Source organism: Amblyomma maculatum, chromosome 7 (genome assembly GCF_055883805.1).
Source record: "Amblyomma maculatum isolate TAMU_Amacu chromosome 7, ASM5588380v1, whole genome shotgun sequence".
Lineage (NCBI taxonomy): Eukaryota > Metazoa > Arthropoda > Arachnida > Ixodida > Ixodidae > Amblyomma > Amblyomma maculatum.
The window spans coordinates 38,371,930-38,397,335 of NC_139350.1; the positions used below are offsets into that span (position 1 = coordinate 38,371,930).

General features: G+C 47.6%; 1 protein-coding gene across 1 annotated transcript; it reads right to left on the reverse strand.

Annotated features, from left to right (window-relative positions):
- Positions 1–327: 327 nt before the first annotated feature.
- On the reverse strand, positions 328–25,195 carry LOC146183052 (uncharacterized). The gene is made up of 6 exons (XM_084608318.1): positions 25,178–25,195; positions 23,665–23,901; positions 11,438–11,744; positions 4,508–4,850; positions 1,321–1,518; positions 328–1,052 (listed from the first exon to the last, which is right to left on the reverse strand). Exons 1-6 carry the CDS (start codon positions 25,193–25,195, stop codon positions 518–520), a joined length of 1,638 nt encoding a protein of 545 aa, XP_084464444.1. The 3' UTR covers positions 328–517.
- Between the last annotated feature and the right edge of the window lie 211 nt (positions 25,196–25,406).

Below are 25,406 nucleotides of genomic sequence, written 5' to 3' on the forward strand. Positions count from 1 at the left end.
GAAGTCTGCCATCCGCTTGAGAATGCCCCGGAGATATCAGATCGTGGAGTTAATTAATGCCAGCGCGAGGACAGTCACCAGGAGCAACACCACAAAGACTAATAGGAACAAGCCACCGCAAACGTGGCTGGCCGCTGGCAAGGTACCCCACAGACGTTCCGCTGATTTCCAACGCACGCCGTGGCGCTAAAAAGGCAGCTCCGGCGACCGCGGCTTCCTGCGCCGCGCAATCACTCAGGCTTCGCGGATTCACGCTGTCCATCACCACCCATAAACGCCGCTGAGAGCGCGCTGCAGCAAGTGGCGAAGGGCTGCTTGTGGGTTCAGAACGCCGGCTTCTAGATGACAACTCAGGCCAGCGCGCTTTCAACGTCAACAAAAATCTGTCTCGCGCACGACGCCGAATGTTCCTCTCTCGCAGATACCGTCAAAGACGCACTCCGGCACCGCAGTGGCCCCGAAACGCGTCAAAATGACAACTGTTCGCCCACTCACAGGGGCAATAGCCGCCGCCAGGTCACTGGTGCGACGTCATATGCCGGGTGAGGTGATGCCGCTCGCGAAAACTCTCGTGGCAAATGTGGCAACGTAACTTGTCCTCCCGCCGTTTCTTGGCTGGGTCGGGCTCCCGCTTGTGGTGCGACCGCATGTGATACACCAGGTCACTGGTCATGCGGAAGCTTGTCTGGCATTTGGCGCACCAGTTTTGAGACGGTAGAGAGAGTGCCGCCAGTGACGGTGGAAGGTACGGTAGCACAGCAGCAGCTGGGTACTGTGCCGCAGCGGCCGCCGCGGCTGCCGCAGCGGCAGCCGGGAGGAATCGCCGTGCCGCAGCTGCAGCGGCGGCGGCGGCAGCAGCGGCGGCTGCGGAGTTGTTGCTGGCGGCCGAACTGCTCTTGTCGAAAACGGCGTCGTCTTCAACCTTTGGGTCCAGGAGGGGCCCGAAGACGGGCAGGAGCGGAAACTGTGCGCACAGAGGACTAGACGGTGGCAGGCCGTATGGAAAGGCGAACGGGAAGCCGCCGGCCACCGGGGAGAGCCCGGGAGGAGACCTGTGCGCGTGTCAAGAGAAACACCGGTTCACACGATATTGCTTAGTTTTAAAGTTGCGTACTTAGGGATACTTTTTACGCATATGCCGTTTTGAAGGCCGAATGCCACTCAATAAAATACAAGATTCCTTTTGACATCATGGTCATTAGTACAGTCACAAGGAACAGGCATTAAAAATGCTAATTCCTTAGAAGAATATTTGTGTGTTGGTGTTATTTGGCGTAACAGGAAAAGCAAATCCAACTGTCATCTTCGGCAGTCACTTGCCTGTCAGTTTTGTCGACTTTCTTGAAGGCGCTCGAAGGCGGTGCTGTGGCGGCAGCGTCGTCTTCCGCCCTGGCGCGCTTCTTAGAAGGCCGCTTGAAGGACAGGTCGTCGGGAACGCAGGCCGCAGCAGCGTATTCGGACGGCGCCGCCGGCGAATGCGCTGTTGGAGAGGCCGTTGCGGCCTCACCCCGCGCCATCCTGTTAGAGAGGTAGCGGACTATGAGCAATGCAGCGATGCTTAGATTGAGGCAAGCAATCTTGTGCTAAGGGGTAAATAAAAGCTGCTTGACTAGACAAAAGCGAGTATTTCTTTTCTTCCTCGAACAGTGTGAAGAGATCTGCACCAGCGATGGCTTTACACTCGAGTAGCACTTCTAATTTGATATCAGTGCAAATTTATAACACCTTTTGCAAAAAGCGCTCTGCGAAGCGCAAGAGCGCTATGTTTAAACGCAAAAGTGATGAAAACGAACTGCTGTGGAATATTTATTCATTTATTTATTTATTTATTTATTTATTTATTTATTTACGTATACGACACCATCGTCATCGGGCCATAGAAAAGAGAACGCTGGGAATCTCGAGCACATTGGGAGCACGGAAAATAAAATATTACCAAACTATGCATCGGTAACAAACGGGTCTCCAGGAATTAAATTGCATAGCTCAATAGTCAAAGGAAAAGGGTATTGTAGTGGCTATAAGGCTAGGAACCACTAGCGAAGGCAGGTTTGTTGACGTTCTAGTAAATATTTATTGACATGCATAATGAGCCAGCGGGTGCAGTAATTTCAGACATTCTATGCCACAGGAAGGTGACGGCGTTAGACATCTATAGCTGTACAGTGGAGAGAAAGGGGGGAATTTCGGTCATATTTGTGAAAGATTAAGTGCACTGATTACTTGCGAGCTGATTGTTACTTTCCAAGAGAAAGACTTTTCAAGAGATAAACAATGGAGCACACAAACATTTCTTACCTTAACAGTTCGTTTTCTTTTTGGGCTATACGTAATGCGCGATGCAGGCATCTGAGAGATTTAAAACCTTTGTTACATATCCTTTTTCAGTGTTTCAGCAAGGACGTTTAAGAAAAGTGAGAGTGGATATATTTATATCATGATACTCTTCGTAAATTCAGACCGTGAAATCAGTACGTACGAAGGGCGCAAGATAAGTGTCCAAACATATGATGAATCAGTTTTAAAGAGCTTAGATTAATTTTGCAATCCTTGCACCATCTACAAGAAAGTGGAAAGCGTTAATACTAGAAAGTGTCAGTAATGCGATTAAAGATGCACTGGGCGTAAGGAAAAATTATAACATGTAATAAACATTCATACAATTGCACATTTTAGCATTCACACAGAAAACGTGGACCTAGACGGAGCTTAGTGGAAAGCCGGATGAAACGCTAACTGGACAGGATAAAGCCAACTTAGGGCATACATACTAATAACGGTGAGTTAGAAAAGTGAGCACCCATTTTTCTAGGGAAGGATTACTTGGGACACAATTAGCTAATGCTGCAGCTTCAGACGTCGGATGGCGTCAGAGACTTTTTACATGTGAACACAATGTTACTAGCTTCTCTATCTGATTGTAATTATTGGTAAATGTCACGCTCAAAAGGATAACCTAGCTTTCTCTGAGCTATTGCAGGCTTCGGAGCCACGAGGCCTCAGCAACTTTAGTCGGCTTAGACACCAGAAATCTTCTGTCCCGTTTGTAGCGTTGTTTCATCCCTTTTGTCGGTGAGTTCTCCTTATGACATTCCGCGATGGTGATGATGCTAAGAAACTGGCGCGAATGGTCTATCAATAAATATGCGAAACCTGACTTTTACAGAAAAAAAAGCGAAGAAGAAGCAATTGTATGTCCCTTACCCGAGGAAGTTTGCAACTTTCTCGGGAGTAGCTTAGTCGCCGCAGCCACGCCCTTCACGGTGCGTAAAAAGTACGGCCCAAATGACACTTTACAATCGAATGTTAGCCTCCCTTCAATTTTCCTAATTTCATAAGCACTGTTTAATGCTCCTAAAACACAAAACATGCACAGTGGCAACAGTATAGATATTTTAAAATTGTATTCATGGAGCAGATGTTACTAAGTGTGCGAAAAGACGAAGCCAGGGTGCTAGAGTCATGAAGCCCATGAGCGTTAGCGTTTTTCTGAACTGGCAACAGTGCAGTGGAGAAGATAATTAATGCCACCCAGCGAAAAATATGCGAGGTAACGGGTATAAACGCAATTAGTATTTTCGAACAGTCTCTATTCTTATACCCAGAAATATTGGTCAACTTCTGAGAAAGGGTTTCTTAAAGGAATTTTTTGAACATATTTTTCAATATCATAATAACGATAAATATACCCGAAATTACCAATCGGCAGGCTTTCAGTATTTGCTATTCATTTAAAGAAGAACGCGATCAATCGGTTTTCATTGGCCGTCTTATTTACTCTTTGTGAGTGCAGGTCAAACTTTCGAAGCAAAAATGTGGCACGCATAAGTAGAGTAGACAATTTCTATAAATGTGTTCATGAAAAGTACCTTGAAATGTTCCACAGTTCCTCAGAATTATATAAAAAAACACAGCTCATTAGTGCCAAGTGTTAGTTTTAACTACTCACTGCGAGCGCAGCAAAAATTTTAACAGCAAAATTGTGCCACGAGCCAGAAGCTTCAACCGTTCTCATTAACGTGTGCTTAACAGTATGTCATAATATCCCACAGCTCCCTTACAATTAAAAAGCGCCTCAGAGGCCTGTCCATGTGTTTCAAACAGCTAGTTCCCTGCTTTTGAACATCTGTGACACCATTCGGAAACCCGCAAGCCTATTACTTCTCTCTTCTTTCTTTGCGTTTTACACCGCGCATGTAACTGGGCATTAATTGTGATTTGCTTTTAATCATAAAACGCTGCTTAAGTCCATGAATTTTTTTTTTCTCTCGTCTTCTGCTAGTTTTAACGCCGAGCGAATAATTTACGATTACCCACAAGAATGCCTTACCCCTTTGATTGGATTACAAGGTGCTTTAGTAGCCAAGTCGCCGTTTAAAACGCCGTCGGATGAGTCGGGACTATGGTGCCCTCTACATTTTACAGTTTGGGAATGCGCTCGACATACGCAGTCGACAGCGGTAGCCCGCACAGGGAAATCAACGTTTTTGGAAGAGCTGATGAGTACCTGTCCAGCGCCACCTTGACATCTCTGGCGTTGGCCGGCTGATGCTTGTTTTCCGTGCCCCCACAGCAGTCGGTAAGCGAGGCGATATCGAAGCCCTTGACCTTCCTGGTGGTCGGAAGAGCGGCCAGCGCCCTCGGCTTGGCGTCCACGGCGGCCGCGGGCTCCGGCGTGGCGTCGTTCGCCCGCCGCGGCACCGTGGGCGGCGGCGCTTGAAGCTGTGCCTCGGCCGATGCAGCGTGGTGCCTCGCCGGACAGCGGTACATGAGGTGCGACACCACAGGGTAAGGGTTGGCGAAAGCGTCGCTGCACAGTGGACACCGGTACGGCTTCTCTCCGACAGCACCTCCTGCGTGCGCGCAACAACCGTTCACGTACAGTGTGCGCAGATGCTATGCGCTTGCCGTGCGCACCTTCTTTGATTCCGTAAGGCATACAACCAAACTGTATGCATGCCATATGACGACAAAAACACCGTCCTTTAGGTCTTGAAACAATTTTGTGTCTTAGTCCGCTCTAATCGTTCATGTTGAACCTCGAGCCACAGCGGCTGTAATTAACGGCTGCTTGCGCTGAGAGAGAAAGCCTGGGCAATTTATATTTCTCTAACAAATCAGGTCCCTGGGTCTGCCGACGAACATAATAAGGATCAAAATTTTGCGGCCACGCTTGGAATAATGTCTCGGTTATTGTGCTGGCTTGAGCCACTGGTAAGGTTTACACTGCAATAAATTTTGTTGCATCAACTTTATAAGCCCTAACGTCGTCGATATGCCGTGACCGGGCGCCGAAAACCCTCATGACGAACTTGGAGGAGATGTCGCCGTGTCTCGTTTAGAGCAGGCTGCCCTCCTGAAATTACCCGATGGAAACAGTGCCCACAAAACGTTGCTTCTTCAATCGTTAAAGAAGTTGCAGCTATATAGGGCGACTCGGGTGTCCGTCCCGTATAAAATATCCTTGCTCCGAAAGAGGCAAAAGTGTTAAGAATAGTAAATAATCACGTGTCAAGTCTCTGAAACAGCGTAACCGATCAGGAGCCGCGAGAGACGCGAATCTTAACGGTAGCTGACATAGAAGTCCACAATCTTCCCACTCATTCGAGTCCACCTGTGTAGCAGAGATGGACCTCGGCGGTGGTCTAGTGGCTTAGAATCCGGCCTGCATGCGGGTTTTCAATATCATCAGGTACCCGCCTGTTTCTCAACAAGTATAACATTTCCTCCCACTCGGTTTCTTTGGGGGAGGAGGAGGCGGGGGAAGGGTATTTGCTTGGAAAATGTGTCTCTTTAAAGCTTTGCATGGGCTAGAGCCGGCCTGAAAGCCCGGGCCGGAAAATAAGCTTCAGCGAGTGTGGGCCGGGTCCACGCTTGAACTTCCGGGCCCGGGCCATGGTCGGACTGGGACCTGAACAGAGGACATTGTTCGGGTATTGATTTATCATTGTATGATGTAAAGTACACTTGAAGTGTTACAGTAGTCACATGCTTGCAATAAAGCCATAGTGCCCGCCAAGAACGTGCTCCCGCGTCCGGGCCACAAGAAGTTTCTCAATCAACTGTCGCAGTTCGAGAGGCAATAACCCCTGATATTCATTCACCAATAAAAGAAGGTTCTTGCACTGCGACCGTCGATAAGGGGAGTGATGATTTGAAAGAGCTCTCCTTCTCTATTGCAAGGGCTCATTTCCTCAGCTAGTGGGAATTTAAGAGCCTAGCGCTATTCACTAGCGATTTCGCCGCAAGGAATGAAACAGATTGGGAATCAAAAAAGGGATGCCATCAATACGCTGTAGGCCTACGTGAGCTTGAATCATTGTGCCTGTAAATAAATACGATGTCCTGGATAACATTTGATGTCGCTTTCTTGCTCGACAGCTTCCTGACTTGTGTGAGCTTCCCCCACGGAGTATGCAAGCGCAAAACACCAGATAGAACACGAAGGTTGTGACGATAAAGTCAATTTCGGCGCAGCAGTACGCCATTGAAAATATTTTGAACTAGAGAGGTAACCGACTGCTTGAGGAGGTTAGCAATGCAGTGCTGAAAATGGTACGAGTTTCTGGAACCGTTCAAGGAGGCCAGCTACAAACTAGAGGCAAAAACGTAGTAACTTTGCTGCTGGTAGTCTAGCACTTCATGGAAATAATAATAATAAAAAACTCCTTGCATATATTTTCACAGGCAGCCCAGCAAAAATTGTAGAGGGCACTTTGGATCACTAAAGTGCGATGAGGCGAAAGCCATTATAGCGCGGTGGATCGTAGCCCTCTACTACGGCACCTCTATCTCTCTCTCCTCTTTCACTCCCACCTCCCTCCTTCCCTTTACGGCGTGGTACATGTGTCCGCGGAGAATTGTGACAGATACTGCGCCTTTTCTATCCTGTAATCGGTTTCAAACACCGCTGATGCCTCCTGTACTAACTCCTCCTAGGCATCCGGATCTGCTTATGTTTGCTGTGTGGCGCGGCGTTCGAGGAAGCGGCAAATGAAATGCCGCACGAACGCCTGAATCGAACGCCCGGTGGGGTCAGCTTCGTATATGCATGAATCGCCTTGTGACGTCACTACCTGTCGTGAAGGTAGATCGCGCGCCCCTTGTCGAACACAACCAGCATTTCACCGGCGTTCTGTAATTCGTCTATAGGAAAGGAAAGGCGCCGTATCAGTCACTCGCGGTATCCCGCTATCATTCTCACTGTAGACAAGGGGAATTACGAAGAGCGTTTCACGATCCGGGGCATGGCGCATGGTACAGCGGTGGGCTGGGGATCCAAAGGATAGAGGTTCCACTCCCCGCTGGTAGACAAGGTTTTGTTGGTTTATTTTTAACTTAAAACACAGCTTATAAAGCGTTGCCTCGGCTGCGTTCATCTTTCTTTGAGGAGGAGAAAAGTGCCGTTGAACTTCCAGTTCAAATCTAATCAAACGCGGCAGGCTTTCTGACAAATTCCGAAACTGGCGCTATGCTACTGAGCCAGAAGAAGCTCTTACCGAATTAAAAAAAGATATTTGCACCACGGCCGGATTCCTGTGAAAACACTGCAGATTTGCTGCAGCGGTGCAAAAGTCAGCACAGCCGGTTTCCTTGACTCTCGCATTTTGCACGAAAATATATGTGCGTTCCAGCCACGAACGCTAGGACCGAAAGAAATTTCTGCTTCCCCTGCTTAGTAATTCAGGAACGTTGATTGTGCACAGGGAAAAAAAAAAGATATAAAGAGAGGACACTCGGCTGCAACTAGCCTCAGGAAGTACGTCACAACTACGCAGGTGTCTAGTATTCTCACCCAATTACGGAGAGCACAAACGGGGGAAAAAAATGTTTTTAAATTCAAGCGTATAACTTTTTTGTTGTTGCATAATTACCTTATGCTTCAAGGACACTATTTAACATACGTGTAAAAATGTAATTTATTGAATAAATATACAAGACGGAAGTCGTCGGCTCTGTCACCTCGGTATTCCTATGGGGCACCAAACAACTTTTCGCTTGCTGGGCAACAGGTGGGGCCTGTTTTTCTGCCTGAAAACCCCGACATAGACAGCAGAGGCTAGTGTTGTGTTTTTCATCGCAGTGGGTTGTTTTCATAAGGTGCAGTACGGCATTTAAAGCGCGGCGCCCATGCAGGTTCAATTACAAAAGTAAGGGGATGGGATTAGGGGCTAGAACGCACTTATTTCGTGGTGCAGCTTAAGGGCAAAGCCGTGTGCAATCATGAAACCCCGAGCCTGTTTGTTACTCTGACAATTGCGGGCAGATTCTTTTGCGCAGGCGCTGAATTGACACGTATTTCAAATCCCGAAAGGGCTCATATTGGCATATTTCGGGTATACTTTATCTGCGCCGGTCGTCAACTCCTATTTAGCGTCAAATTCTATTACGTGTGTCATGCCAGCGTTTGTGTATGGCGGAGCACTTTTCTACTGTGTTCAAAAAAGTTTTTAATACTGTTATAACTTGTGAATATGGTTTGGTAATTGAAAATAACATGTGCGTGTATTGACATTTTTCAGACCATTCTGCTATGCCGTCCGGCGGCCCTTCCTACGGCAGCTACTGCTCTGTGTCATGGTGCCAGAACAACGACAAAATGCACAAGAAGCCAGGAACTAGTTTCTCCCGCATACCATGGGACAGCAGGACAGTGAGCACTATGTTCCTTTCTCTTCATGATATATGGACTGCTGAAGATGATTGACTTGTCACACAATACTCAACTTTTGACAAAGTGGTGCATAAAACAAGGAAACGGGCTGCCGACATTGGAGCAGCATTTATTTTTCAATCTCTGTACCAGCTCAGCTGCAAAGCATTACGCATGCATTGAGCATGTCTATCTTGTCTTAATTTTTTTGCTACAAGAACTAGCGATGTGTTTACTTTTTTTTTAATTGTGTTCTCTTTGTTACTATATCTACTCAGATTTGATTATGTTAAGGAACACAGCTGCCTTTCTATCGAGTCTTTCTCCGCCACGTTGGTCTTGATTTGTGCCCAGGTGTTGTGCTCATTTTTCACCTTGCCCTGAAATAAAAAGGTTCCTTGACACTCCGTCTCTTTAATAAATATTGCATGCTGAATGACTACTTGCTCCAAACATTAGACAATCGCACCATACAGAAAGAACATTTGTTGATTTATGAATCCACGCCTGCATAAGTACACGTTTCTGTACATCTTACATTCAAAATAATTTTGGGACGACGAAATTCACAGAAGGAATTAAATGAGACATTCTATCCACCTCAGGCCACAGACAAACATAGGTAACGCGAGAGCAATTCGAAATTTGCGCCAGTGAAACAGAACCAAGAAGTGTGGGCCAATTGCTTGGGTGCGCTAAAATCCACTGGACGGCGCATAAGCAATTTAAAATTCGCGCCAGTGAGACTGGAACCGGAAGTATCCGTTGTGCACCGGTTGTTCTCACCCACCGCTGGGTGCGCTACAGTCGATTGAGTCGCTGGGGTCTATGGGAGTGCCCTCTGCAAGAGTGGAAGCGTGGGCGAGTTGGTGATGGTTCGATTGGTGCATAGCGCTAAAAAGACAAGGACACAGCGAGACACACAGGACGGGCGCTAACTTACAACCCTCTCGCCCTCTCTTATTTAATCTTTCGCCATGTTTGAAGCGTGAAACTAGTGACAACCTTCTCGTTTTCTATTAGAATATGTAGCGTATGTGTGGTGTTACTCTAGTCCTGTCTACACAAAATATGAAGCGTTTCAGGCATACTTTTACTTCTTTTGTTTTGTGTCATCATCATCCAAATGCTTCTAAGTTTTTAAACGTCATTTAAATTTATTTGATTACCTATGAAATTGTCCCAACACGGCTTCGGTGGCCGTAGGCTTGTGTACAAAATCTTTAACTTACATTTGTTTTTGGCTTAGAGCAGTCTTGAGATATTAACACACCGTCAAACACTGGATAAAGGATGTCGGCATTGTTACCTGTCAACAGATTTGGAATAGGTATGCGCATATGCGCTTAATTATAGCGTTCCGAAGCAGTTAGTGATTCAAGCAATCTTTTATCGCCTCCCTAACGTTGCAAGCCTCCCCCTTTGCTTAACTGGAGCTTGTGAACACACTGAGTCAGAGCTAATGTGGATTTGTATTGCCGTATCTCACACACGCGCCATTTTTTACTAATGCAGGGACAGGTACAATACTGCCTGCTAACCCTCCCTGCTTTTAAAGCACGGCTCACGTTACATATATATTTGCACTGTAACTCATCACGTGGATAGAATATTATCTTTTGTTATTCAGTTGGAATAAAAGGCCGTCGGTCTCATTTCCATGTGGATTTTTCCTTTTCCCGTAACACATTTGGAAGCTATTAAAAATGCATTGAGAAAGAACGCACTGGTCTGAGGCACTAATAGGTCTTCACACACGCTACGAAATACTCGAGGCCCTTTGCTTTTTGCCTCTTGAACAGCGACCAGTTTATGTTCATTGAAAAAAAAAGTAATTCCAATGGCTGCGAGGGTGCTTGAATTAATATCTAGACATCTCGGCCATGCAATATAACTGATCAAAAACCTTAAGAAAAAAAAAGTAATATATTACGCATGTATGCAACCCTTTTCATGTGGCTCTTGGAACTTCGTAGTTCTAAGTTATCTCAGTGTATCTACGAGGTCATTGTTCAAATATCTGGCTGGACGAACGCGCCACATTATGGTTTCTTTCGTGTTAACAAAATTTGTTCAAGGGTCAACGCAGACTGAGTTTCTTTCTTTAGTTTTTTTTTGTTTGTTTTGTTTTCAGTTGTTCACAGTGAGTAATTTACCTGCAAGAACTGGAATTTTTACGCACGAGCGGGGGGCAGGCCCGGGCCCTCATCTGAACTTTGCGGCCTGGGCTCGGGCTTGAGGCTGCGAGCCTCAAATCCAGGCCCGTGCAGTGCTCTAGTCTCTGTCCACAATCTGTAGAGACGAAAATGACCCCTGCATTGGCGCCCCTTGACTAAAGATGTCATCGCGTTTTAAAATTCATCATCACCATAATATCACATATCCTCTTCCCTGCGTAGCCTTGTATGCACTACCCGGGAGAACGGATGTAGAGATAACTCCATTTTTAAACGTGTTAACCTGAAGTACAATTGTTCTTCAGTAAGCTCTGCATTCCAAGAGAAGGAAAGCGTAGCAGGGGGCGGCAGAAAGTTAGGTGGGCGGATGAGGTTAAGAAGTTCGCAGGGGTCAAGTGGATGCAGCTAGCACAGAACCGGGTTAAGTGGAGAAATATGGGAGGGGCCTTCGCCCTGCAGTGGGTATAGTGAGGCTGATGATGATGATGATGATGAAGCTCTGCAGTGCCGGAACTAAACTGGTTCCTTGGATATGGAGGGGGGGGGGGGGGGGGTCCGCTGCTGCACTAAAAGGCACGCGTGCACGCAGCTGGGTTTCGAGACGCACCGTGCGCGTTGCCGCTGTTGCGTGGCGGCGGCGCCGCGGGCAGCCTGAGCAGGTCGGCCAGCTCGCGGGAGAACCAGGCAAGCAAGGCCTCGCCCCTTTGCACGGGCCGGCAGACGCGCAGCTGGAGCTGCTGCGAGGCCAGCGTCACCTCCAAGTTCTGCTCCTGGGGGTGCCGTGCCGCCGGCAGCTGCGAAAGCCAGCGCAGCCGCTCTTCCTCATCCTCCTGCTGGCGGTGAGACTGCTCCTCGTCCGCACCAGCGTCCCCCGGCTGCTGCTCCGGGCAGTCATGGCGCCACGCGGACACAGCCTGCACCCAAGAGAATATGGCCTCCCCTCAGGAATGCTCAGAATGAGCGCCACAGCAAGTGAGGAAATGATCATCACAGCAATTGGCAATGCATGTTGGAAAGCAGAGACTAGCATAACGACCTCCAGTCATTCACAAGAGCGGCTCTAGGGCAAAGAAGTTGGGTTTATGCACAGTGTCCGGTGCTGCAGTACTCTAGCAATGCACTGCTCCTCTGTCTTCTCCCAAATGGTTTGTGAGCTATATAGCTGAGGAGGTAACAATAAAGTCTTCTTTCCCGCTGCCCAGAGTGTTTGAAGCACCCCAGAACAGAGACCCACAGTTGCCTTGATGCGAAGATAACGAAGTACTTTGGCAAAAGCTGTTTGTTACACGCATGCACTGTTTCGACCAAAAGTTTACGGGACGCTAATATGAAAGGAAAAAATATTTCAGCGGAGTCAATTAAATTGCCGTCTGAAATGTGTCAAGGTATAAAAGGACGCCCATGACCTGCTCATTGGTGACAATAGGATGCGACTAGGTCGCGATACTAGACTACAGCAAATTTTTTTTCGAGAGCCCACAACCAGCAAACTATTGAACGGTGGTACAGGCTCACGCGTATAGATGCATGAAACAAGATAGCCGGCCCGTCCATTGACAGCTAGATAATCAAAGATGAGCGCTGATTTATTGCAGTGCCCTCTGAAGATATGGCAGGAGGCGCTCTCTGGAAACGGATTAAGAGAAAGAGAGGAGGGAATGAAAAATATGGAGAAGCGCATGGCTGGGGACAACAGGCAAGGAAAGCATATATACATTGACCTATAAAGCATAATATTACGTGCTCAGTACGCACAGGGGGCTTGCAGAGGAATCGATCGAAGCAGGACCGCGACTACAAACGACCTTCTAACCCTTGCTGTTTTCTGTTTTTTTTTTTGTCTACCGACCTGTCCGACCGTTGATTTTCTCCTTCAGTCGATGTTCTGCGAAGGCGCGTGACAATATAAACGGTTCCTGATTCTTGCCGACCAAAGTACTGCACCAAAGTTCTTGCCGACCAAAGTCCAAAGTTTTGTGTGCTTAAAACGACCGGTGCATGGAATAGTCCGCAATAACGCAACGCCTTGGTATCCGAAACTGCCAGAGGAGAGCCATGATTTCCAAGGTTAACTTAGGTTCTCCAGCACAAGAAAACAAAAATGGTAAAGAATGGATTGAGAACAGCCACACTTTCCTCCTTGTTTCATGACTGTACGACCTCCCACGCCCAACCTTAAATAAACTTCTCTTGAGAACGGCTTCCCGACAGCTATGAAACCGACTCAAGTGAATTCCATTATTACTCCTGACGCATTTTCATTAGCTAGTGTTATTATTGGGCCAACCACCAAGCTCGATCACGCTCATTCGTAATGGGTGACGTCACCTAGTGATCACTTTATGGATGTTTCAGATACCCCGATTCCTGCCTCTTGTCCCTGCGATATCTGTCGGACTGCGACTGCAGAGATCGCCGGACATCGGTGCAGCCGGAGAAGGTTAGCCGTGGGTTCGCGTCCGGGTGGAGCGGCAAACGCGTGCAGTGTATTCAGATGGTAATGCAGGTTGCTCTACGTTAACCAATCCTGCGTCTCGCTCCACCCGAATCCCACATGTATGCGACACAAGAGAAAGCAGCGCTCACTGAAAATGGCGACAGTCATTTTAGGTCATGTTCTACAACTTTTATAAAACGGCCCTTACGCCGCGGCCAGCCTGCAGTTTTCCATATACAATCGTGTCTGTAAAATGTCTCATCGGCGGCATACTCAGAAATTCAGAACGAGTGCACGTTTTCGACGAGACGGCATTTATTAACATAGCTTTTTTGGTTTTTTTTTCACCAATAAAAGTATCCGCAGATGATGTCTCGCAGCGCCTCTATTTTGTTGCTATCTATAGTGGCAAATTAACCCCACTGTTTTTTCTATGCCAGTCTTATATTAATTTCTCTGTGCGAGCGCAAGGCAAAGTTTAAAAAGAAAATTTTGGTACGCATCGGGAGATTAGACCGTTCAAATTAATGCGTTTAAAACGTTTTCTTGAAACGCTATAGAATTTCCTCGGAAATAGGGCGAAACACGTGCATATTGGTTAACTACTCGGAGCAAGCTCAGGAAAATCTTTAAAGGAAGATTTTGTTCGTATCGCAAGCTTATACCATTCCCACTATGTTCATAACAGTGTCTTACAATATACCCCAGTTTCCTCACACGTAAAAATGATGTGCCACAAAACGAGCCATATGGAGCGCAACCAACCACGTGTCCTTGGTACGTACTTGCTGCGGTTCTCTATTCAGCACAGTCGTCAACTTTTCTTGGAAAGGTCACAAGCACGCATCACAAAAGCACCGCTTTCCTTTGTTGGTACTCGAACAACGAAGCAGAACCGTGGGCGCAAAGACGTTGCGAGATCAGTGCACTGAACAAAAAACTCAGCGTAGCCGCTCATCATCAGCGCATGCCGAAGCGCCTGGGCACGGCGTGCTGAGACCGGCACTGCATGACCGATAGCCTCTTGCGAGCCTCTTCATTATCGAGCCGCCATCAATAATTGCTAGCAGTAAACCGCGAGTACAGCGGGAAACAGTGGCGCGAGGGAGCAGAGAGAAAATGCTCGGATCGATCCCAACTATCTTTTCTGCGAGCTAAGCAGGCGCTTGCCGGAGACGCTGTGTACAGTATGCCCGTATGGTCTTGTTTTCAGTGGGCGGAAAAGTGCTCGGAGTATCCGCAAGCCATCTTCCGTTCCTTCCATGCCGAGGAAAAATAAAGATAGCACCATCTTTGAACACGTATAGGTGACCGAGCAGGACGAAGACTGATAGGCAGATAAAGAGCCACTGAAAGAGGAAACGCCAAGGGCCTTAGTACCGAAATGGCGAAGGGGGAAGGGCGATAGCCTAGATGGGCTGAAATCGACACTTTTCGCGCCACTAAGCGGCAGGCGAAACAATGAAGAATCGGCGGAGAAATGGACGACGAGAAGAAAGAAAAGGGCGAAAGAAAAACAAGAGCTGTGGCGACAGCGGGGTAAAAAGCCTCTTAATTACCCTCGCCGTGACAGAGGGCCTTGTTTGTTTACATATGTCGCTAAACAGCTCGTCGCTTAATTAGCCTCGGAACCACCGGAGCCGCATAGCTTTACTCTGCAGAGTCGAGGTTTGTTTTCCTAGTTTCTGCGTGCGAGCAGCTCGAGACGACGTTGAGATGCGAGCGCTTGGGCGGGCCCTGTGCGCTCAGTGCACCCTCTTTCGCTTCTTTTCATCTCCCTCTTTTCGCTTAAACGCCCTCTTTCTGCCCGGCTCGCGTAATGGCGCGATGGGTGCTTAGTGCGGGAGCTTGAAAAGGCGGCTTCGAAAAGAGAAAAATTGCGAGGGGAGGACAGCGAGGCGTTTATCCTAAAAGCGTGAAGAAAGTTGATCCGCTGCGAGCCATCGAGACGAAGTAACTCGTCTGAAAGAGGCATGGTTTTTAAGGTTTAAGGCGAAAGAGGCACTATTTTAAGGTTTTCTTGTTTTAGAAAGAATTGCAGACGCCCTTTTTAGGGCGTTTCATCTCAACGCTGTGGATCTTCGAAAACGCAACATGCACTAAAAGGTTGCATTTTGATTTTCCTCGATATTCATTATGCCGGCATCCGCTTCCCACTCTGCGATCAGCTTATCAGTCTGCGTTTCCGTATGAGAGCGCTGTTGCATCCGTGCAAAGGTCAATCTAAACTTATCTGTACAGGTTTGCTCATCCTATGACCCTGTGTGGACGACGAACTTCTTTAAAGGATGCTGCTACTCAAGGTCAACGTACCTAGTAAAGCTAACACAGCGATAGACTTTATGCAAAAGTGCTGCCATCTACTGCAGAAAACCCGAAGCAAGCAAGCGGTAGCACGTTGGTAATTGCGGTCACGGGATTGCCTGCTGCAGAGCGTATGAGCGGCTTTCTCGGTTTGGCGATCTTTCTAATTTAGGTACCATCAAAAACACGATTGCAGAAGCACCGCGGCAGCGAACTAATAGAGAGATTTAGCTTACCGTGATCCGCGATCCGCCACCGTGACCCTACACCGCTCGTGGGCGGGGCGGGGCGCACAAGCTGATTGGTCCCGACGCGGCAGGTCTATGTGCCGAAATTCAGTATGTGGCGCCATCTATCGGCGTCAAGGGGAGTCTGGGCATGCGCAGTGGAACGCGCGGTGGCTGATCACGGTAAGCTAAAACTCTCTATTAACAACATTAGAGAGATTTAGCTTACCGTTATCCGCGATCCGCCACCGTGGTTCTCTACCGCGTGTGGGCGGGGCGGTCAATCTGATTGGTCCCGACGCGGCAGGTCTTTGTGCCGACATCCAGTATGTGGCGCCATCTATCGGCGTCAAGAGATCTGGGCATGCGCAGTAAAACGCGCGGTGGCGGATCCCAGTAGCGGATCGCGGATCATGGTAAGCTAAACCTCTCTATTGTCGTACCACGGCCGGTTCGAGGGAGAGAGCGCGCACTCTTTCTTACGGCCTTCTCAATCGCCGCGGGAACAATGGGAACTTTTCTCCTTGAGTTACGCTCTCCGCCACCGCAAGGGGCGCGGCCTGCTCACTGTTCGCTCTGCGTCTGCTTCAGCGGCGGCGGGAGCTTTTGCCTGGCTTCGCGCTGTTGCTCGCGAGTTTCGTGGTGAGTGCAGCACCGAAATTAAAGAGCACAGAATGTAGATGCTGCAGCGGCATGTCGTCAGCGTACCACACGTGAACGGATATAAAAAACAATGTCGTTCAGCAAACGTTCGACAAACATGGCATACATTGCGGCATGATAGCTACTTTTGTCCATTTTAATCCGAATTTTCCCCAAGCCTGTACAACAATAGGAACAAAAAGAAAACTGAATGAGCAGTGATCACATCGAAGCTTCTTCAAGGCTAACATGATAGCAACTCGTCTGCAACAGCAAAACCGTCTTTCAGCGCTAGATGCGAAACCATTCATGTAGCACCGAAGATGAAAATAATTTCATAAAAATGTAATGTAAATTGCAAAATGCTTGCATGATATAAAGTATTAGTATAACAGTCAAAGTGTTGTAGGGTTGAGTTTTAAATGTTGTTACAATTCATATATTAGGCAATGTGTGGTATTATAAACATTATTTTAATTTTGCAAATAAACATTGTTTTAATGAAATTTTTACATGATATTATGCTTATTATGAAAACAAAAAATGGTTTGATATTCATGACACCACTTATGATCGAAGTGGTAAAAAGAGGCCAATAAATGATGAATGTGATACTCGATGCAGTCACAAATGAGTTCACCTGCTATATCGAAAGTGCGCAAGAAACTTCTAAAGCGTTAAAGAAGGACACTCTCACTGAAGACTCATTTCAAGCCTTATATAGCGACCCATTGAGGCTCTCTTCGGAAAGTAAGGTTAATGTGCGGAAGGGAACAACATATGCTAGATGTGAGGGCCGCACAGCTAGCGGCACATGACTACATTGTCAAGACGAACGTTTCATCTGAGAGCGAAATCAAGGCACTGAAGGAAGTGATGGCATTTCCTACCATCCCATTTCCCACTGTCACATATTCCGGTTTACCTTACGTCGCTGGATATATCGTTTAGTCAATCAATTTCGAGTGTGACGCTTGCGTTATTCTTCTTGAAACTAGCGAAAGAAGCAGCCCTATATTAGTACACTCTTCTACGAGGACAATATTCTAGGGGTCTGCATTATCCGAAACCAGAGCTTGTTGCCCTGTTGGACAAGCTGCCGTGCACCTACTACACACAAATGTTCTCGAAGTACTTAAGATCCTGATTCAGTCAGAATTTGAGAATTCAGCACTGAGTTGCCCGAAAGGAATTGACAACAGCAATGTTATTAGGTCCGCTTGCTTGATATTTGAAAAATTTCTCAGAATTCTCCTTCTCAATTAATTATACCAGGAAAGTGGCAGAGAAGACCGAGAGACCAACTCCTTATGTGCACAAGCCGTGTAGGAAGATTTTGAGACTGAATTTTCTAGACGCAGGTCGCATTTTGATGAATTGATGAATATGTAGTGCAATGTGTAACTTTGAAGGACAATGTTTTTGTTTGTTTGCCGCTCTTTTCAATTCTGCTTAACTGTTTATGCCCATTTCCTTGATTAAAATTAGTCGCGAGACTAAACATACATCTTCGGTCTTTTAACCGACTGCTATGTTTGGAACGAAGCTAGAACAGCCCACTCCACTAGACAAGTGAAATTTTTACTATATGAGCAAATTTTTGTTCTTTACTCTCAATCTGAGACGCATCATGAATTTTTGCCGGTGCCTCTTCTGATCTAAACGAAAACGGTAGCGGTTGACAGAATCTCCACCCAACAGTTCACCATGCAGTCACATCAGGTCGCGCTACATCTGCTTAAAACATTCAAAGGCAGATTGCATAGCCTGGTAAACTTATTTTTGTACAAAACTTAGGGGTAAAAAAAGTTGAAGTGTACCCGAAGCTTCATTCGACCGTGCACGGCCGTACTGACCAAGGAGCGCGCGCGTGAGCGGATTGTTGACTGTATTTTATTCCTCGTACACGATAATGTTCGATGTTGATGACGGACTTTGTATAAACCATAAGAGGCGAAATGTCAGGACCTGACGGTTGCAACTGACGCGGGCGAAACTAAAAGCGAGCGCGCGTTTCCCTTGCGCGTGAACGGCTGTAGCGGAGGAGAAGCAGTAGGGCGGTGGCGACCCCACCGAGGCGCGGCGGGCAGTGGAAACAGACCTCATTGAAGAGGCCGTAAGAGAAGATAAGCGCTCTCTCCCTCGAGACCGGCCGTGGTCGTACGTTAAAGACAAAGTACCCTCGGGCAAGAATATCTTGTCGTTCTGTAATCTAAGATTAACACTTTTCTTCAATCAGCCTCTGTTCGTTTTTCTTTTTGCATTGAGGATCATATCATTCAGGGTACGGCAAGCTTTGGCCCGCATTGCGCTGACGCCATATAAGGGTCAGACACTCGATTACGAGTACACCTTGTTGAAACATGCTGATTGCTAGGGTGTTTAAGGCTGAACAAAGACCTCGTACTGCTGAGCCAAAGAATGCAGGCTCGTTCATAGCCGAAGCGGCCGTTTTTCTTATGGAAGTGAAAAACTAAAACAGTCGTGTGTTCAGATTTCGGTGCAGGTTAAAAATCCCTATGGGCTCAAAATTAATCTGTAGCACTCTACTACTGTGCGCTTCACAGCCCTAAAAAAAAAAAAAGGCGATACTTTCAGTGCCACGATAGAAGGTGATCGGCAGAGTGACGAATTAACCATGACTGCCGATGCAGCACTACTGGTGCCCACCATCACTTGGATAATTCTGCTTGGAAGATCCGATCTTCGTAAAATACGCGAAGACCGAACAGCCGAAAACGAGCAGTGAATGACAGATTTACGCGGCCTATACAGCGTACGGCTGGCTAACTGAAGGTCTGCTCCGGATACGTTCGCCTGTGACACTTCGCAAAAGAGGAAATGAATAAGATTTGTATAATACCAAACTCATCATTAAGGATAAAAAACGGAAACGTGAAGCCGAAGCGCCAGGTGCAAAACTATAGTCCCGCATGCTACTAACTGACTGACGCACTGCGCAGCATCTGCTAGAAGACCATGGAGTGCTTCTTGGCGAATTACAAGATAAGCAAAAAGCTTAGTTTTGAGCCTTTTCCTATTATCTAACTTCTGCGATTAATTTATTACCTCTCGAGAAGAAATCAACATCTGATGCCGGCTTCCCGCTGACCACATTTCGTGATCCCAGCGAGAAAAATATGCCGGGACACTTAAGTCTTCTTACTTGCTGCTAATGAGTATCATCAAGTTCTACTGTTTCGCTTCCGTTGCAAGTTTGTCTTTTCTTTTTTTTTTTTTTACCGAGGTGGGTAAACGTTAGCTCAGTTAACGCGCGGCTTGATAAGCTTGAAATGATGTTTGCGTGGTTTGGCATTCTATTTTGGATTATGTTCGTGGAGACATTTTCAACGATATATAACCCCATGTCATAGCCCAAAGTTATTCACAATATTGTTAATTCCATTTAGCTAATTAACAGTTATTGACTGAGAACTGTAATTAGGGTAGTGCAGCCGTACTCGATATAAACTATCCAGCGATATTTACAATGTTTAGCGTAACATTCAATTTATTTATAGTTAACAAATTAACGGTAATTAATTGAGATATACAATTAGTTCACAGCAGTTGTGCTCGATATAAGCTGTCCAACGATATATGACTCATTGATGCAACATTAAGTTCAACTTATTCCCAATTAACTAAGTAACAGCAGTTAATTCAGACTTAAAATTAGTAAAGGGCAATTATACTCAACATAAGTTAACCAACCATACAGACCATTGTACGACCCTTGGAGAAACCGGTCTGACTGAGCTGTTAAGGGAGAAAGCGGGGGGGGGGGGGAGTCGTAAGCACTTGTGCTACCATCGAGAGCAGCCCAATTCATGAATATGGCAGCACCCTTCACCCCTTAGTAAAATTGTATCAACATAAGCTACACAGAGACTTCAGACACATTCTGTTCACACAATCCATACATGGCGCACATGACCCAAGTAATACTGCACACTAATAAAGAACTGCGAAGCTGGCACCCTCAGTATCTCTGGTTATCCATAGCTCCTTTTTGTGTAAATCAAGGCACGCAGCAATTTTTGGGCACCTTAGACGACGACTAATTCCAACTTGCGCATCGCTATCCTGTTCTGTCAGAGTACTGCTGTGGTATCGAGAATCCCCCGAGGCGGAAACGCGTGCGGTCAGCGTAAGGGGGCGCCAGTTTTTGCATAAGGTCATATGCAAGCTTCATTAAGAGTCCACCTTATCGATACAGGACTAAGCTCACCTAGACAACGCAGGAGCACCCTCGCCTAAATATAATATGGAGAATACATAGGCCTCCAGGAGAGCTCCGTAAAGAAATGCACGTCCAGGAGGTGCCCCTTGTGAGAAGTGCAGAACCCAATGGTTTGGCGTTAGAGCACGCTGTGGGGCACGGCGCGGAAGAAAGAAAAAAATGTCCTAAATGGTCAGAAATATCATTAGGATTCATAATTATTTAACAGCGCTACGAAGGAGACGAAAGGGACATTTTTTTTTTTGACAATTCCAAAGGCATCGATTTACTTTTCGAAGCTAAGGCTGGGTGCTTGAGAACGAAACGCTGCCGGCAAACGTTTGACAGCACAGATAACATTTGCTACTGCTGCATGCAAAGCAGTGAAATGACTGAACATATTCTTCATGCAGGAGTGCCTTTAACGGCTACATTTTCAACCTTAATCGTTCGTCACGATTCCGTCCACAAAGGCTACAGGATCTCCAAAGGCGCGCTAAGTACTGTCAGATGAGTTTCGAAAGTTCTCGTGTGTTGTTGTTTATATCGCTTGAAAATATCACCAAGTGAAGCACTACCTACTGCGAAAAGTCTTTTTTTTTTACTTACTACTTTCCATAACTATATCGCGAAGTCAGAAGATTATTAGTCTGGGAGAGTTTCTAGCGCGGGCGCCGCCGCAGCGGCAAGGATGCCGCTGCCGCTCCAGGTGGTGCCACTTGTCCACATAGCCCAGATTACCCAAAGCTGATACATAATAAGCGTTGTATACATGAGCCCAACAAAAGCGGGTAGAGTACGGGGGAGCCGGTTGTCGGGATGAGTCACACCGACCCGTCCGGGTTTACATGGACTCGTTTCTGCCGGGCTCTTTAGTCGGGCAGAGTTCGCTGCTTCACCTTGATTTATTTATAGGAAGGGAAAAGCGCGGTAACTGTCTCACTCGTGTTCTGTGGACACCGCAACCGCGCCGTAAGGGAAGGGAGGAAGATGGGAGTGAAAGTGGAAAGATAGAAAGAGGAGCCGTAGTGGAGGGCTACGGAGTAATTACGACCACCTGGGGATCTTTAACGTGCGCTGACATCGCACACCACACGACGCCTCTTCGTTTCGCCTCCATCGAAACGCAGCCGCCGAGGTCGGGTTCGAACCCGGGTACTCCGGCACAGTGGTCGGGCGTCTTACCACTGCACCACCCCGGCGGGGACTACACCTTGCGTCGCGCAAGGTAACCAAGCGCATGCAAGAGAGGAGGACGAACAGCTCACGGTTCCGTCCCCGACCAGCAAGGAGGCCGAGCCAACCTACCCGACGTTCGTCTAGGAGCCCGACAGCCTGTTTTCAGCCCGACAGGCCCATCCCCCTCGATGCGCACTCACTCTATCATTAGGGAGATTTAGCCCACCGTGATCCGCGATCCGCTACCGTGATCCGCCACCGCACGTTCTACTGTGCATGCCCAGATCACTTTGATGCCGATAGATGGTGCCACATACTGGATGTTGGCACACAGACCTGCCGCATCAGAACCAATCAGCTTGTGCCCACGAGCGGTAGGGGGCGGATCATGGTATGCTAAATCTCTCTATTAGTGTTCTAGAAAGGGGCAGTGAGCTCACTGCCGTATCAGTGCGCCGCTCCGCCTTGGCACACTCGACGTCGACTTTCCCGGCGCACGCCAGGGGCGTGCTGCGGCACCACCGAAATGCACCGAAAAAACTCTCGCTTCGTGGCGGCTGAGGCGGCGGTGCCCGCTGCACACTCCGTTTGGATCGGCTTTGTAAGCTCTCAACTACAAATACCGCAGCCGCCGTTGTGTGCGTATACGGCAGTATTCCATGTGCTTTTTTTGCTCTTCATGATTTTCTCAAAGTGCACTGCGGATTATAATGCCGTGCCGCTGTCAAAATTGCTATTTTGCACCCGTGGGCAGATTGATGGCTTATGGAGAACACTGTAGCAAATTTCGAGCACCTTGGGTTCTGACATTGCATAATACACAGGCGCCTTGCTTTCCGCCTAAATCGAAAAGCAGCCGAAGCAGCTGGGTCCTTGACTTCAGCAGTCAAGCGACGCTTAACTGTTGCTAGACTGGTAGATGCTCTAGGTTGGTTCTTTCAGAGAAGCTGTCTGACGCTAGCATTGTCATCGGTCCATTATGACAAGAAGCGACCCTTCTAACTTATTTGTGTGTGTTGAATGAAAGCGCACAATTAAAACTAACAGCCGGGATTGCATCAATGATCTGACCGTATACTCTGAAGATGAGTTTAATTGCTTCACTGACATACATGGTACAGGGATATAGGCTTCTCTGCCCACGTACGCACTTTTTTCCTTTTGCGAAAATGCTTGAAGGAATGCTCACTGAATGCTCAGCAAGGATGAACATGAATATCTATAGCATATAACATGGATTGCTGAGCTTATACAGACAGCGAAGCGCCCGCGCAAAATTGGTTGCAGTGAGCATTTAGCTGAGCTACTAATTAAGACTGTAACAGAATTATAGTGGTAATATAGTAGTAGTGTACTAGTAGTAGTAATGTAAGCTAATATTATAGGCTTTTCTTATTTCCGGGCAGCAATTACAAGATGTTTGCAACTCTTCAAAGGGCAGGAGCGGCCTGGTCCAATCATCATGCGCTCTACAATAGACAATTGTGCCTCAACGCGCATCTCGCCTCCCATATTGGCTGGGCGACAGTAGGAGCATAGCTATCTGTACAGTACCCAGGGGGCGAGAGACAGTTGCGAGCCCGATTACCCATTATAGAGCATGTGAGCCTGAATGGGCCACGCCTCTCCTGCATTTCGCAGTGCTGCAAAAATCTAGTAAAACGAAGTATAGACTGTCTCAACCGTCTTGTTCCCAGAGCTATGTAGGTCCAGATGTGACACGTGTGTGGCAACTTCTACGAGGCAGTAAAAAGCGTTGAAAACCAGCATAGCGGCTGTCTGGAACTTCCGCTGCCGACGGCGTGGGCATTCGTGGCACGTACCTTGACCGCGCCGTTGGCCGGCGCTTCGTCAAGGCAGCGCCAGGCCAGCGCGGCGAGGGGGTCCACACCGGCCAGTCCCAGAGGCGGCACGGGTCCGAGCGAGTCTCCCGGAATCAGGGGCTCGGCGGCCACCAGCGACAGGCGGCGGTCAGCGGCCCCCAGCGCTGCCATGGCCGGTCTGCCGCTCCGCACCACGCCACCGCTGGCCGCCCGGTCGCGGACGCCGCAGGACGCTGCCTGCGCGAAGGACGGAACATGAGCCGAAACTCGGGATAATCTGAATGCCCTCCTTATCGCATATTGTATAGCATTTCCCAGAATAGAAATGTAGTGAAGTGCCAAAATTCCTCCCTTCTTTGTGGATCTGTGGTGATGTCTGTTTAGCCGCAGCCCGCCAGTCAAACGTACGTAACGAAGCGCACTACGGGTATATGACCCAAAGAGAAGGATAGTGTCTCTTAAGCCATTTCTGTCAATTTAATTCGAATTATTCTAGCCAGCATAATGGATTCTCATCGAGCGACACAGTCTAGCAACTTTCGCGAAGTTTTAAAAGGTTTTTGAAGTGCTCACCAAGAATTGGAAAAAAAAAAAAAAATTTTCGTAGAGCTGAGTTGAACGGGTTAGTACAATGATCAGTAGTTGATTGGCATTTTCCACCGAGATGTGTTAAGTGGTAGAAGGCTCCGGATCTATATGCCGGGAGCGCAGCTGGCATGGTTTTGGTTTCTGTGCCTATGTCTGCGCCTTCCATAGCGACAGCGTAGAGCAGCCCGAAAACTCGTTCGCTCCTGCGGGGCAACACCCGGCTGCTCCAACGGATGAGGCCACGCTTGAAATTTTGGCATGCCTGGTCTTGCTTTGGGACTGATTCGCGTACGAATGGAATTTGAAGACGGCGACGCACACTGCGAGAAATTGGCTGCTAACACAGGCTTTGTCAGGCTACGGCGATGGATTAGTTCCGCCTGCGGAGGTTTGACCTGCTGGCTTTGCCGTAAGTTCTTATCTTGTTCGGGGCCGTACGCTTCTTTCCTGCTGTGTTTTGCGTACTTAATAGGCGCCCGTCTCGTGCTGCGTGGCGTCACACTGTGACGATGGCAGAGTGTATTCGTGCCTCAAGTGTTCATATGAGGCGTTTACCTGCGCGCGACCTTTCGTTCTGAGCATGGACGATCGAAATACAAGAATAGTTGTGCATATGGATAAGGGTACAACAAACTCCACCACGTCTTAGATTAGATTCAGTGCGCATTCGCAGAGCACAATATAGCTCGCCGGCGAACTGCACTGCACCAATGCCTCACTGGTTTTATCATGAGAGCCCCCCAAGCCTTAACAAAAACGTCTCATACTGCACAAGCGAAGTACCTTCTGGGTACATTTCTTCGTAGTTAGAAAAGACAAAATGAGCAAAAGCAATATTGCCACGAACCTTTGGAATCTTTATTTGTTGTTATTAATAGCCGCCAGCATGCGGCCTTATCACGGTTATTGTAGCACACGGACCGACCTGGAGCTCTTTCTTCATGTTCTGTATTGCGAAACGCGCCTTCATCACTTTCCTCGTAGCGGGAGATGCTCCGAGATTAGTTTGGAATGATACCAGGCAAGCAAAGCTGCTTCAGTATTATTCGGACTTTTACAGTAATCCTGGTCTGGCATATCTGGGTGTTCCTGCGATGTCTTTAAATAGAGGATTGCCGAATTCAAAGGGAATCCGTTCTTGGACTACCGACGAG

Coding starts and splice junctions, on each gene's coding strand:
- LOC146183052 (XM_084608318.1), bottom strand. Junction 11,745..23,664: donor CGGCCAACGGCGCGGTCAAG/GTACGTGCCACG, acceptor TCTTGGGTGCAG/GCTGTGTCCGCGTGGCGCCA. Junction 1,519..4,507: donor GTCAAGGTGGCGCTGGACAG/GTACTCATCAGC, acceptor CCTCTCTAACAG/GATGGCGCGGGGTGAGGCCG.